This window comes from Acanthochromis polyacanthus, chromosome 4 (genome assembly GCF_021347895.1).
Source record: "Acanthochromis polyacanthus isolate Apoly-LR-REF ecotype Palm Island chromosome 4, KAUST_Apoly_ChrSc, whole genome shotgun sequence".
Classification (NCBI taxonomy): domain Eukaryota; kingdom Metazoa; phylum Chordata; class Actinopteri; family Pomacentridae; genus Acanthochromis; species Acanthochromis polyacanthus.
In genome coordinates, this window is record NC_067116.1 from 22,366,489 (window position 1) to 22,380,819 (window position 14,331).

A 14,331-nucleotide genomic window follows, 5' to 3' on the forward strand; every position below is an offset into this window, starting at 1 on the left:
TGAATGACAAGTAGAAACTGAACCGTGTGGAAAAAGTGGGACGTTTTTTGTGAGGAATAAAACCACATATTGTCACGTACAAGATCATGTACAGTAAATGTGAAATAATTACTCAGTCAAAGAACGCAGCAGAGTTATGTGACGATCGGCGTATGTTTGTCAGTCTGTCTGATTGTCTGTTAGCAACATTACTCAAAAACAGACTTAAAGATTTGGATGAAATTTTCTGGGAAGGTCAGAAATGACACAAGGACCAAATGATTAGATTTTGGTAGCGATGCAGCTAATAGTCTGGATCCACGGATTTGTTAAAGATTTCTTTATCATTGCAAGATAACAGCACGGTGTCATTGTAACCATGACAAGTGAACACTACGTCAGCTGCCTGCTGATGATCACATGATTGCCATCCTACTACAAATCGACCTTTGTGGACTTATCAGGACTTATCCATTGGAAATTATACAAGGAAAAATTGATTAAACTGTGGGATGTTTCCGAGTCTCATCAATTCCCGCCGCCCGCTACATGTTTAGGTCACATAATTTGGTATCCATACATAACGTTCACATGCATAACACATGCCTGTGCTTAGTGGCATGTCATTTTGCTTGAGGATACATCTATATTAAATGGCCACATTCTATAGTGCCGTGATTTCTGCCACAAATTTTTAAAAAGATTTTAGCCGTCAGAAATGATACGACTGAGCGGCCTTGGCAGAGTACTGCGTTCTCTGAGTGCTTTTCTTGTTCAAAACTGTTTCACCTCTCAATAAGTGCATAACTCAGTACTATTTCCTCTTATGAACAATTCAAAACACACACTTCACAACGTTAGACTGAAAATACAAGGCCCAAAGTAGAATGTCAAAGCAGCAAAAGTCAATATATCTGTAAAATATTTATTTTGCTGCATTGACATTCACCAACACACAAGTTAGAAAACCTGTGATCACTGATTAAAAAAATGAGAACTCCTGTGGTTCCCACTTCTGAAAGCTCCAACTTCCAAAGCCCAACTGCACGTATATGGCTACAAAATAAGCTTTGAGTTGTCTCCATCATGGCTTGATAAATGTGATCTTCACTAAGTTGATAGAGGATACAGGAAGATTGTAGCTAGACAACCCACAGCAACGAATTTAATTCTCTGCCAGGGTGGGTCTAGTTACCCTCCATAAGGCTCGAGGCTGGATTCTCCTAAAACTGGCCGGACCAATCACCATGAAGTGTAGAGACAGAAGGCGGGCGTAACTAAGTGACGACAGAGGCGCGACGATTCTGACAGAAACAACCAGCGCACAATAAACAGTTATCTTTCGACTCGGCTTTGGCCACAGCCCTTAAAGATTTGAAGCTAAAATTCAACTTGAAAGATAAACAAAGGACGGCACTGAAGTGTTTCATTGAGAAGAAAGACGTATTTGGACTTATGCTGACGGGATATGGCAAATCCTTAATATACCAGTTGGCTTCGCGGCTCCGCTGGTTGGGAAGCTAATGGGACTTAGACACAATCCACCAGTGCTCTAGGAACTACGTCAGCCTATTCGTTGCGTTGATTGGTTGTATACCTACCCAATTGCTGCAGAGGGATTTGATAGACAACCTTTTAGCCCGCCTCCCTCCCTGTCGAGCGTGCCTAGACCCTTGTGCCTTCAGAACAAGGGGTCTAGCGCGGCTAGGCTAGGAAGATTGGTGACTAAATTAAAATTCAGTTGATACACAACTGCAGAAGTAATTCAGAGATAGACATCAGTGCACTACCTACAAAATTTAGCTGGGCAAGTACATCCAACTTATCACAGCGGCTATTAATGAAATCAAAGTTGCTGTGACAGCTGAGACGGTCTGAAGGACATTGTACAACATCAGCCTCTCTGAACAGCATCCAACATAGAAGCTCTTTTTATTATTCAGCACATGACCGTCAGATTAAAACAAGAGCTGGTTTAATCTGCAGTTTAAAGGAGTTGAACAAATGAATGCTGACGAATGCTGAAAGCACATTCTTTGGTCAAATGAGACAAAGATAAATTTGTTTGGTTCATATAGGCTCCTGCATGTCTGCTGCAAACCTGGTCAGGGCAACCACAGTGAACGCATAGTAAACCATTCATTTATAGATGGCTCCAAAAATACCTAAGGACATACCAAAATAACGGCTGACAAGATGACTCCCAGTCTGCAGATGTTTGGCAGAACAGAATTATTTTAGCATGACAACGATCCAAAATCAGAAAAGTTTTCAAAGAAGAAAAAAACCAAAACTATGATCTGACCAAGCATGTCGCCTTACTTGAATACAACATGTGATTTTTTTTTTTAAAGAGACAGGTCAAGGAAGTCAACCTCTTTAGCAAAAGGCAACTGAAAACATATTCTCTGAAGAGTGACGGAGCATCTCTCCAGAAATCTGTGCAATCCTGGTCGTGTGAATCAGACAAAACATAAAAGATTAGAATCTCAGTAGTGAAAAGTGTGCTGATTCAAAATGAGTTCCTGTATTATTAATAAATAATTTCTAAACTGTCAGGTTTTAATCTCACATGAGAACAACTGTCTACTCTTCAACTTAGAAATAACGTGGTTGCTGTAGGAAGATACAATGCTGAATCATTTGACATTTTATTGACGGTGTGTACTTGCTCCTGTACAATTTACAAACCCAAACATGAATCTGAGATATGGATAGCAAAAATCTGAAATATTGTTTTCCATCTGCAGTATTTTCATTTCACAAAGAATCTAAATTTTTAGTTGACTTCATTTTTAGTTAGTTCATCCATTAATGATAAAGGTGAAGGTGCATTGCCTTCATTTCTGTTATAGCTAGTTGGTATATGAATACAGAGGTATGTACAAAAAATATTTTAAGGAAAAGAAGATCCTTTTAAGTGTCACATAATTTGCAGAATATACAGAAAAAAGAAGGAAGAACATGAATAACTCCTGTCACCTTTAAATGCCAAATTCATTACAGCCCACTGTTATTTTTCATTTGCCCAGAGTTGACCGGCAAACACACGGATTTTCATCTGAGTAACAAGAAGCCAGCTATCTGTGCTGCAGCTCTTCACAGTAAACAGGAGGTGGTGGAGCTCCATGCTTTGCTTTCGATGCTCATTAGCAATAATAAATAACACAGCACGACTAATATCACAAGTCACATTTAGATTACGGGGGTCGTGTGATTGTGGAGCCTTTGAAGCTGTGTCACTTACAGTTATTATGGAAATCTGCTGCAGAACTGTTCATGCAAATCAACGCAAAATAAGTAACGAGCAGGCCACAGAGAGACAGCAAAGTAAACGAGCTTGTTGTGGTGTGCGGTGATCTGTTCAGCAATATTCTCAAGTGAGCAGCCTGATAAGGTGGATTTGTTGCCAAATTATTTCTTTCGTCTCTTCTCCAAAAGCCTCTATTCTCAGGGCGGCAAATTGGCACAACTGGCTGATAACAACAAAGTACAGCGCTTTCTCTGAGTTTCACTTGCTAACAAGATATGCTGTTAGTGTTTGGACTCCCAGGTGCTTTAGCGGTGCTGTGGATGCCGCATTACAGAAGCGTGTTATAAATACTCTGCTGACTATGTGTGCATTTGACTGACGCGTTTCCACCCATGACAGCTATATCCAAACAGCAAGCAGATCTATTTCCATTTATCTGAAGGATCTCAGGATACGATCCACTAAGTGAGCAGAATAAAATGAAAGTGGGGAGAATGTGATACTTCAAAAATGAAGAGTCTCTACCCAAATGTAATACTAATAGCAGGACAGGAAAACATCACCAGCTGACTGCTGAAGGCAACAGAAAGTGCAGCAAGGTGAAGGACGTGTAATACATCCTTTAACAAAGATATTTAAAAAATGGCTAGATGGAAATTTGAGTTGACTTTACATGCAGTCCTAGTATATTTCATGGTTGCCTCATTTGACATGAATAATAAACAACACAGAAATTTCTTTGAACACTCGAACCCTCTGAACCCCAAAGATGCTGGCTGGTTTAAAAGGCATGTTGTCTTTTTAGAAAATGCTCAAATCACATTATTTATCAGAGGCAGAAACTGCAAAGACAGAAAGAATAATCAAATTCTAACTTTCCAAGAGTTCCTGAACTGCTCATTACCTCCGCCAGGAGGTTATGTAATCACCGGAGTTTGTTTGTCTGTCTGCCTGGCGGCCATCTCTCAATTGTCCTTCGACCTTCAAAAAATTCCTGGATCCAGACGGTGATTCGGATCACCTCCAAAATCTAATCGATTCTTACTCTTGCTCTTCCGGACATCCTGTAAAAAGTTGGTGAAAATCCGTCCATGACTTTTTGAGTTATGCTGTTAACAGTCAAACAGACACACACACACACACACACACACACACACGGACAGACAGACAGACGGAATGGCGGAGGTATGCACTCTCCGAGTGCTTTTCTAGTTGGTAATGTGCCAGCCCACTGAAAAACATAACCAAACTTAGGCTTCTAACCGAGATAACCATTTGCTTTAACTACATAAATACATTCTGTAAAAAATAAAATAAAATAAAACAAACAAGAAAGAAAAAAAGCCATTTGTGCAACCAACTGTTATGGCAGATAAAAAAATTTGAGGGCCTTCCAGAATAACTGGGTTGACCTGCAGGATGTGCTTACACAGAGCAGATAGAAGACAAGTATTAAAACAAAATAAAAGAATGTAAGTAATAAAACATTTACAGTGTGTGGAGTTACCTCATTTCAAGTATTGGTGGCACAAGTGGTCACTTAGAAAAAGGTTGTAAATGTTGATTCTGTTTTCTTTTGAATTTTTTGTAAAATAAATAATCAAAGAAATCCCATTTTTTGTATTCTCTTTACTTCTGGTCATGGTTGTGCTGCTTCCATAGCGGCTCAGGACTTTATATTGCAGGGAAAATGAGCCAAGAGTGAGGGAAAATGTCTCAGGAGCAAAGAAACATCCAGAAACTGCTTCAGGGGTTGAGGGTTAAAATCTACCAATGCTAAAAAAAAAAATAAAAAAATAAAAAAAGATTTTTAAAAAACACGCTTCTAAAAAACCTCAGCAGAATCACTTTTTACCTGAAAGGCTGCTGTAACACCAGAATGACTCCACACTGGCCAGTAATGAGCTACATGCCCCTATCTGTGACACCAACTGGCCCCTCTGTGACTCTACACAACACACACGCTAAAGTATTTCTATGCTACACTTAATAAATTCCCAATTCTTGTGATGTGTCTCAGTGATGTGAGCATTAAACAGAATAGAAGCGCTGATGTGTGTGTAAAACATGGGAGTATAAATGCCTCTTGTGCGTGGGTGTGTGTGTAAAACACGGGAGCATAAATGCCTCTTGTGCGTGGATGTGTGTGTCGTTGTGTGTCGGGCTCCCACCTTGGTCCCGCCCACGCTGATGATGCGGTAGACGCTGCGGCTGGCATCGTAGAAGAAGGACACGGTGACGGCGTGTTTGCTGGCCGGCAGCCAGTTGCGTTTGGTGGCCGGGTCGATCTGGAAGACATGAGCTCTGGCGCTGAAGATGGGCTGCTCCCTTTAAGGACAGGAGAACAGAATAAATTCAATTTATGTTTCGGGTAATTTAATGTCATATTTTCTACTAAACACTACATATTTAGACACACCGTTCCCCTTCATGAAGGAACTGTGTGCTCAGATGAAGGTCTTTCAGTTTCTGACTTTGGCTGCCAGCGTTTACAGAACTCATCTGGGTGTTTAATAAGTTGTAAATGAAAACACACGGTATATTTAATGTATGCACACTGCAGCCACAATACAACAACATAAAAGCACTAAAATCAGCTCACTAAGCAGTACAAATACAAACACACAGTTGTTGTCGGAAACCTGTTGTGAAGCATGGAGATATGAGATCCCAGAATCAGCCACAAAGGGGAGACTCTGACAGAACAACAGCTAAATAAGGGAACATTGTGATATTATAACCTGTGATTTAGGATCAAATTATGCCATAACCTAATGAATGTGTATGAACTAACCAAGCGTCTATTCTTACATTCTTTAATGTTGAAACAGTGTAGAAATCAGAAGAGTGCCTCATTTAGAAAGAATGAAGGGTTGATTATTTTTTGGGAAAATGTCTTTTCTTTCTACGTTTTTATAAGTTGGTTGTTTCTTTAAATATGTCCTTTTTACTGGTTTGATAGGTTTCAGAAAGAGTTTTGATAACTGTTAAACTAAGAGGGTTTTAACTTTGTAATGAGGTGAGAAGTCACGAGCAAAGTGAACTAGGGTCAAATGATTCACCGTAAAGATTAAACTCAAAATAGATTGGGGATTTTTATAAGTCTGGAAAATGGGAGACGGGCTGTCTAGACAGTCCAAAATAGATAATTCTAGTTCCTTAAAAGTGGAGGTGTCCATGCGGACGGGGCGTGGTACACGTGTGTGAGTGGGGAGGGGGGAAGAAGGAGTCAGTCATACGCAAAAGGTTCAGTTCACTATAAATTACACTTGATCGAGACGCAAGTGGGGAGTCGTTGGGTGATAGTCGCTCGATGCAAACCAGGGTAGAAATGCCCTGAGCTAAGGGGATTTTATCACGCAACTCCGGACAGGGGATTCAACATGATGTGCAAAGGAATAACTGTTCTGTTGGAATTATGGACGAATGTACTGCTTTTTCTGCAGTGTTTGAGGATTACAGAACTGTGATCTGGATATAACACTGACTGATGGAACATTACTGGATTCTATTATTTCCAAAGGAATAACACCAGAATGGATTACAACAAAATTTTTACTGGCCCAAACAACAAAAATGGATATATACTGTATGCAGATCTAAATCGGGTCCGGACCCCCGTCCACTTCCCCCTGGGCCCCGGCGGGTCTCAATTGAGCAGCTGGGTGTGGCCACACACTGACTGCTCTCCCCCTCCAAATTACATATTTTGGGTGATTATTACTCTTCTTTTAGGAAAGCATGATACCAGTTAGGAGTTAGGATGAGTGATTTGAATATTATCTCATGTTTGATTATTTGTCTGATGATTTATTGGCTATGCTTTTGCCCTGCTAAAATATATTTTAATAAAGCATTATTCTGCAATTAAAGACAACAAATTGCAGGTGTTATTTTTATCCCTGAATGAATACTTATACATCTAGCTCTGGATGTAAAAAGTCAGATTATTGCGTGCATAACAATAGTAGAGGTTCTGAAAGGTTACCTAGTCATGGGGGCGAGGTTGGCCCGGTTTAAACATAACCTCGGGGTTGTCTAAATGTCCATAACCTCTGAATTAAACCTAGCAACTTACCAAGTGCAAGATCCATAAGAGGAGAAGCTGCCGTTAACAGGCGTGACTGGTGATTAAATTTAACTATACCAAAGTGGCTACTCGGTTAAATTAATTATCAGAGGTAGCAGGGTTAGGCGTCTGGATGAAGGCAGTGAGAAAGCTAGGTGAATTTTCCTCGTTTACCAGCTTAACAGTTCTGCAGCATCCCTCAGAGCGAGATCTCAGGGGGCGGAAGAACCGGACCCCTAAGATGGAGAGCTGGTCCTGTGATTCCCTGACAGCTGAATAAGTTAATTAGGGGGTCACTGGCCCCGAGGATCAACAAACTGCATTTCTAAGCATCACGTGACAAAATCTAATCATGGCAGAATTATGACTGTTAAATGAGATGCTTTACTTCTAATGCCTGATCTGCAATTATGCATAACTACACATCTTTCTAATTAAACTCATAGGTCATTTTCTTTGTTACATAAAATTTTAAAGTCCAGTCGTACCATGCAATTTACAATCAAATTCCATGTTTAAGCCAAACAAGTTTACAGAGTCAAGTCCTAAAATGTGAATTAAGAGTATCACTTGTGACGATTTTCATCATAACCTTTCAAAAGGTGTTTTTTTTTTTGTTCACGCTGCATTTTCTTCACGCTGATGACAATCAATAGAGTTGTTTTCCATTATTCTGTGCTTATTATTTTCCCAGGAGTGCTCCCTCTCTGTGGTGGAGTGCTAATCTCCCAGCTGATGATTTCTCTATTAAAATAATTGTGTTCTTTATTGAACTGAAGCTTACTTTAGAAACAGAAATCTAGTTTCTACCCTTGTTTCATGGCAAGGAGCAATATACGGGAACTCTCTCCCTGGAAATATCTACTTTTTTATTTGTTTAACAAGAAAAGCCAGAAACAATTAAAAGTTGCTGAAGGATAACATCATAGTGGCAAAAAACAGACAACATACTAGATTTAACATAGAAAAGATTATATAAAATAAAAACATTACATGAGAGGAGGGGTTCAAGCAGACGAGCATGTAGCATCTGCTGGACTGCATCAATCTGTGGAACTACTTTGCTATCAATCATTCTGTGCCAACGAGTCACTTTCGTCAGGAGGTAGATTTATCAAATTCGGTGTGAACTCTTCATTTGTCACTCAGCTCTGCCACAGAGGGAGAGGTGAGCCAGAGGTCGGGTGTTACATGTGTCGTTTTTTTAGGAGACATAAATCTGTATGCGTGTGACGCTGCTCGCTGAGCCAGTTTCTCAGCAGAGAAACTCACCTCAGGGGTTCTGAACTGAAAAACGAGGACCAGACTGTCATTTTAAGTCTACAGCAAACCCTATTTTTCATTATAGAAGGTTTAGTTCTCACAAGTCAAGTCAAGCCAAGTCATCTTGTTTATATTGCACGTTTCATATGCAGGTAAATTCAACATGCTTTAGACTAACACTGAAAAAAATAGTGAACAGATGAGATATATAACACACACAGATATTCTACTAAAAAAATAACCATTCAGTCACACATACACCACACACATAGATAAAATACACCTCATACGGCAGCATTAACACATGGATTACAACAGAAAAACACAATGATCCACATCCACATACATAAACTATTATTTGAAGACTCATGTCAAAAGAAGAAAGAGTTGCAGCAGATCTCAGATCATCAGGCAGTTTGTTAAAGAAATCAGCATCACAGTGGCCAAATGCACCATCATCTGATTAACTTTAAATTCTAGTTACATTTAGGAGCACATATTTGATGAAGTGGAGAAACTGACTGGCTGATTGGCGAAAGAGAAGGTTGAAAACATGTTCTGGAGTCATGTCATGTAGTGCTTTGGAAATGAGCAGTAACCAGTACTACACTGTACCGGCAGCCTGTGTCATGTTCACGTTGCAGGTGTGATGTTTTGTACTTTCCTGGCTCTCCTGCACTCTGAGCTGGAACCGACAGCATCTACAGTTTTCTAAAAAAAAAAAAAACGCCTGCAAAATTACAGTCATCTCATGTCCTGGCGCTGAATGCATGGAGCAATTTTTCAGAGACAAATACCAAGAAAGACGCTTCGATTTTTTAGCCTTATGCTCTCTAGCAAAACTAGTTGTGGTTTTATTTTCACATCCGTCACTAAAATTCCCTACATGATTGCACACTGAAAACAGGCTTGCATTCGCTCACGTCTGTCTTACAATTACACTGACAAGCCCACATAATTAAGTGGTGTTTGGATGCTCCTGTACTTCTGTGGTTCTCTTCTCCACCAATTGTGATGTTTTTTAAAAATTACCCCTAATTTTGTCTCCTGGAGAAGTGCTTCCTTGCTGAGCAGAATAATACAACAGCAAATATTGCTTAGAAATAAAGAAAAAAGAAGACAAAACAAAACAGAGAAACAGTAACTTTCAAATTTACACACTAGTTATTGTGAAGGAAAAATTGTAGGTGCCAATTCACCCCGAACCAACATACAGAAGGCCATCCCTTGACCCCAATTGCATTTCCATTTGTTGTTGTTGTCCTGAAGACGCACAGAAGCACACCAGCTGATATTACTGATCTTAGGATGAACACTAGCTCAGACAGACAACTATTTGCTGATCGTGCAACAATAACAAGGTTAGATCCTGTCTGCCGCTCAGACAGTATAAAACCTCAAGGACAGAGAGTCTCCGCAGATTTGGTTCTGGCAATGTTGGCATGTGTACTACTTGTTGTATCAGTTCTCCTGAATTCAGTAAAACCTTATTCTCCACATCAGCCATCTGAGTCTCCTGAGTGTTCCTGAGTTCGCCTCCTGGTTTCCTCACCTGACATCGCAGAATTCTCTAACAGTTATGTCTGACTCAGACTAGCTGTAGGTTCTAGACAATGGATTTATGTTTGTCAGCATATCTAACAATATAGAAAATATTCAGATCAATTATTTCCATACATTTTTAGACATATAAACTGACTGCAGTAAATTTGTGAATATTTCTGACTGATTTAGACATCGTTAAGTAAATTACAGTTGATGCTCTGAGCATGTCAGCATCGAGTACTGTGATGTGTTCATGCCCAACAGTCACAGGAAGTGTGATGTATAAGTCAACTTGAATTCATCAAATACATCTAGTGACAGCATTTTTTTGTTGTTTTTTGTGTTGTCTACAGGGTAAATCTGACATTAAAACTTCATCTTTCTCTCTGCAGTAGCTGAGTGGAGACTAAAGGCTTCCCTGTGCACAGCTGCCCAGCTTACATCTACCCTAGCCTCTCAATGAGGCGTTTATGGGACATTGGTAAATTGTTGTGTCTTTTGATGAACCAATGTTCAGCAAGTTGTGCATTTTTACTACAATTTTAGTTATAGTTTGACTCTAGATGCTCTGAATTCAGATAAAGATTATTTTAAGTCTTATTTTAATGCAGATTTGTACATTAACAGGAATGCAGCAGAACATGGACATAAAAGCAGTTCTTATGCGAACATGCAATAAAAATAATTTGTCTCAAAAATAACAATAAGTGTGATTATGATCTCAATTTTGATCCAGATGATTGTCATAATTTTGGCCAAAATCGGGCAGTTCTGGTCAGATGTTTGAAAGTCTTTTGGCTACAGAAAGGATGATGCTGACCAATAACAGCTACCGTCAACAGTGTCTTGCAACTGTTTCCATGACACAGGTCAGCACGAACAATTTGTTTGAGCATTTAAATCACCACAAAGCTCTGTATGATCTAAATGCCATCCAAAGCTAGAAAGTATTTCAAATGCTTTAGCTGGTGTTACATCATGAGACAAGCTCCAAATATTTGCTTTCAAGAAGCCTTCACAGTCTAAAAATCACCATTCAGTTTTTTAAAAATATTTATTTTGTATGTAGATGTTCTCCCATACAAAAACCCCTTAATCTTTCTAAAATAACTATTCATCCATCCATTTTAGGTACACTGCTGGAGTCTATCCCAGCCCTGGACAGGTCACCAGTCTGTCACAGGGCTACATATAGAGACAAACAATCACACTCACATTCACACCTACAGACAATTTAGAATGTGCAATTAACTTCAGCATGTTATGGACTGTTGGAGGAAGCTGGAGAACCTGGAGAAAACCCACACATGCACAAGGAGAACATGCAAACTTTATGCAGAAAGATCCCATGTCCCAGCTTGAAACATGACAAGTAAAACTAAATGTCTTGGTTGTGCTTTGAGAAGACTGACCCTTTAAAAAGTGACGTCATTTTCAGTAAATACAGTAGTTATTATATAACGCTGGCACCAACTAGAAGTCATGTGCAAGTTCTACATGAATACCAAAGCGCATGATATTACACATCCTCCTTTATGTTTTTGCTTTATTTTTATTCAATTTTAATGAGCTGCTGCTTTGAAATTTTAATGGAGGCAGCGCTCAGAGTCTTCCCAGTGTTCTTTGTATTTACAGCATGTATAGAAATATCCTGTACATAGGGGCTATTTTTGAATGGAACAATTCCAGACAAGCAGAAAAAAAACTTGGATAATTAGCTTTATGGGGAAAATGGAGTCAACAATGCACACTCTGCAGATGTAATCATAGCTATGTTTCTAAAGTGTACAATTTAAAGAAATGGAAGTATCAACTTTTCTTGTGGTCCACTGAACAAAGACAAAAGGCTAAGACATCTGTAGTCATCATTAAAAGTAACTGATTGCCATTAATATCTAATTTGTTCATGTGTTGGAGTGCGAACCGTGGACAGAAATGTGCATTTCAGAAACCTCCAGGTCACCGATGCTCTCCCGGTGTAATGAGGCTTTTGGTGCCAATGAAGCTGAAGATTTGCTATCCGCTAGCCATCCAATTAGCCGTCCTGCTCTCAAGCTACAACCAATCGCTGAGGACAAACCACCGAGAGAAGCTCACAGGACAAGGAGGGACTACAAGAGGACTTTGGAGAATTCACACAACATTACACAGCTAATAGAGTTTGAACAGTGTTAATGTATGCAATGAGCCGTTCCCTTCGCAAGTCAATTATATACAGACATTAATGAGGATAATGTGCGCTGGGAGGGAGCTCTGGTCTTTGTCTAAGCAAGAGAAACAACCATTTATATAGGTCAGCAGCGGCTATATGAAGAATTGTTCCTGCTGGATTTGGTTGGAATTACTGAACATTTGCATCCAAACAATAGTGGTGATTGTTTCGGCACAGATTGCTGAAGCTGCAGTTCACAATAGACAATAGCGCCGCAGCCAAGGAGGCAGATCTAGGTGTCATTCAGGTCCAGGTTGCCTGCGGCTACATATACAATGAATATCACTAATTTCTGATGGAAGTTACTTTAACCTCACAACACTGATTTAGTGGACAAAAATGAATACAGAGACTCTTCAGCAGTAGAGAGATCTTACATTTGTCTGTGAAAATATTACAAAATCTCCAATCTGTGGCACACTTGGCTCTTAGTGTTGAATTTTCTGGTTTTGTTCCTCGTCTAGAAATATCCCTTACAATTTTCAGAGAGGTTACGACACCATGTAACAGTGTTTTTGTTGCAGGCACATGAATAGGATCTCTATTATGGTTCCCTCAAGGACTGAGAAACAGAAAGCCTAAGTATTGATTTTATGCAAAGCCACATTCACAGCAACTCCTTTAATAAATTTCCTCTGACCTCGGAGTTCAAGGTACTTTCGTTCCATGAAAGCCGTTTGGTTGCGTAGCGTTTCAGTGAAGGCAGAAGTAAACTGGTTTGTTAAATTAGACTTGATCACTGAGCTTTTAATGACCAGCTAAGATAATAAAAATATGCTGAAGCCAACAGCTGGCAGATTGATAGCTTGCCTGAATTGTTGTGGATTATTTAAACCTGGAAGCTAATAAGTTTTGTGCAGCAACTGTGTTCTAACGAGCTGCTCTACTTAATGCTTGAATTTGCTTTGAGCCATACATCTCTGATTCATGAACTCTTCCTACAGATCGCTTTCACAGCAAATGCTGACGTCATAGCAGGAAAAGCAATTAACAGCTGCAAGGAACTACCGTAATGACTGCAAACTGTTAAAAGAGAAGCATCAAACCTACCTTGAACTAAATGTGTTTTTAAAAGTGCTAGGTTTTTTATGGAACTGCTGCTGCATTGATCACTCTGTAGCTACATGTTAGCTGTTACTATCAATAGTGAATAAATACAGTTATATGTCTTCCTCTTTGAGTGAAACCTGCCTGTATTGGGTTTACTTTGTGTGTTATTGTGTAACATGTGCTCCATGTTTGCAGTGATCCAGTTTAAAACTCCCTGGCTACTGTATTAGTTACACCTCCTGCACAGTCTAATGTAATTCAGCAGTTAGTTCTAGTTAGCAGAGATGCTGTGTGTCGAAATGTGAAATACATTTTCAATATTCTTGAATATTGTGTTTTAAATGAGGTGATCAAGACAATAGAAATACTTCTCGATATAGTTCAAATCAATGGCAATGATAAACATATGGTGAAATTAAGGCCTCTGACAACACCAGTAAAAACTGAACATTGTGATCTTTGTGAAGGCAGAAATGCTATTTTGGACTTAATTTGATTTCTCAGGTGTACCTAAAAAATGGTCACTGAATGTACATCATTGATTGCTAGAGTTTTTGACCACTGATTGTACATAAAGATGGATTAACCCTCCATGTCATCATCCACAGATTTCCTGTTTTGAAGGTCCGTCTCTGACAAAATATATAGTGAGCACAGAGCAAGTGAATGCACCTCAAAAAGAAGAATGTGTGTAATTTTGTGAAGGCAGAACACCGTTTCTCTTATGTTCATGAAAAAAAACCCCAAATGTTCAGGATATTTCCCCAGCAGCTTTTCACGTAGGAGAGTTTGATCTGTGGTTTGTAGTTGACTTTAACACTTATCTCACTGTCAGGAGGTAAAATCCTTCTCAAAACATCAGATATGAATCAGGCAAATTAACAACACCATGAATGCACTTAATTAGACTCAATAAAACTAATTATCTGGCTGCATAACAGATAACCAGGACTTTAAGGC

The 14,331-nt window shown here is 39.4% G+C and overlaps 1 protein-coding gene across 2 annotated transcripts in view; it reads right to left on the minus strand.

Moving 5' to 3' along the window:
• The window catches only part of homer3b (homer scaffold protein 3b), a 63,404-nt gene that overhangs the window by 32,690 nt on the left and 16,383 nt on the right, over positions 1-14,331 (minus strand). For both annotated transcript variants that reach the window (XM_051947216.1, XM_051947215.1), the window contains one exon: positions 5,404-5,560. In XM_051947216.1, the coding sequence (XP_051803176.1) occupies positions 5,404-5,560 (157 nt within the window). The remainder of the gene's footprint in view (positions 1-5,403; positions 5,561-14,331) is intronic.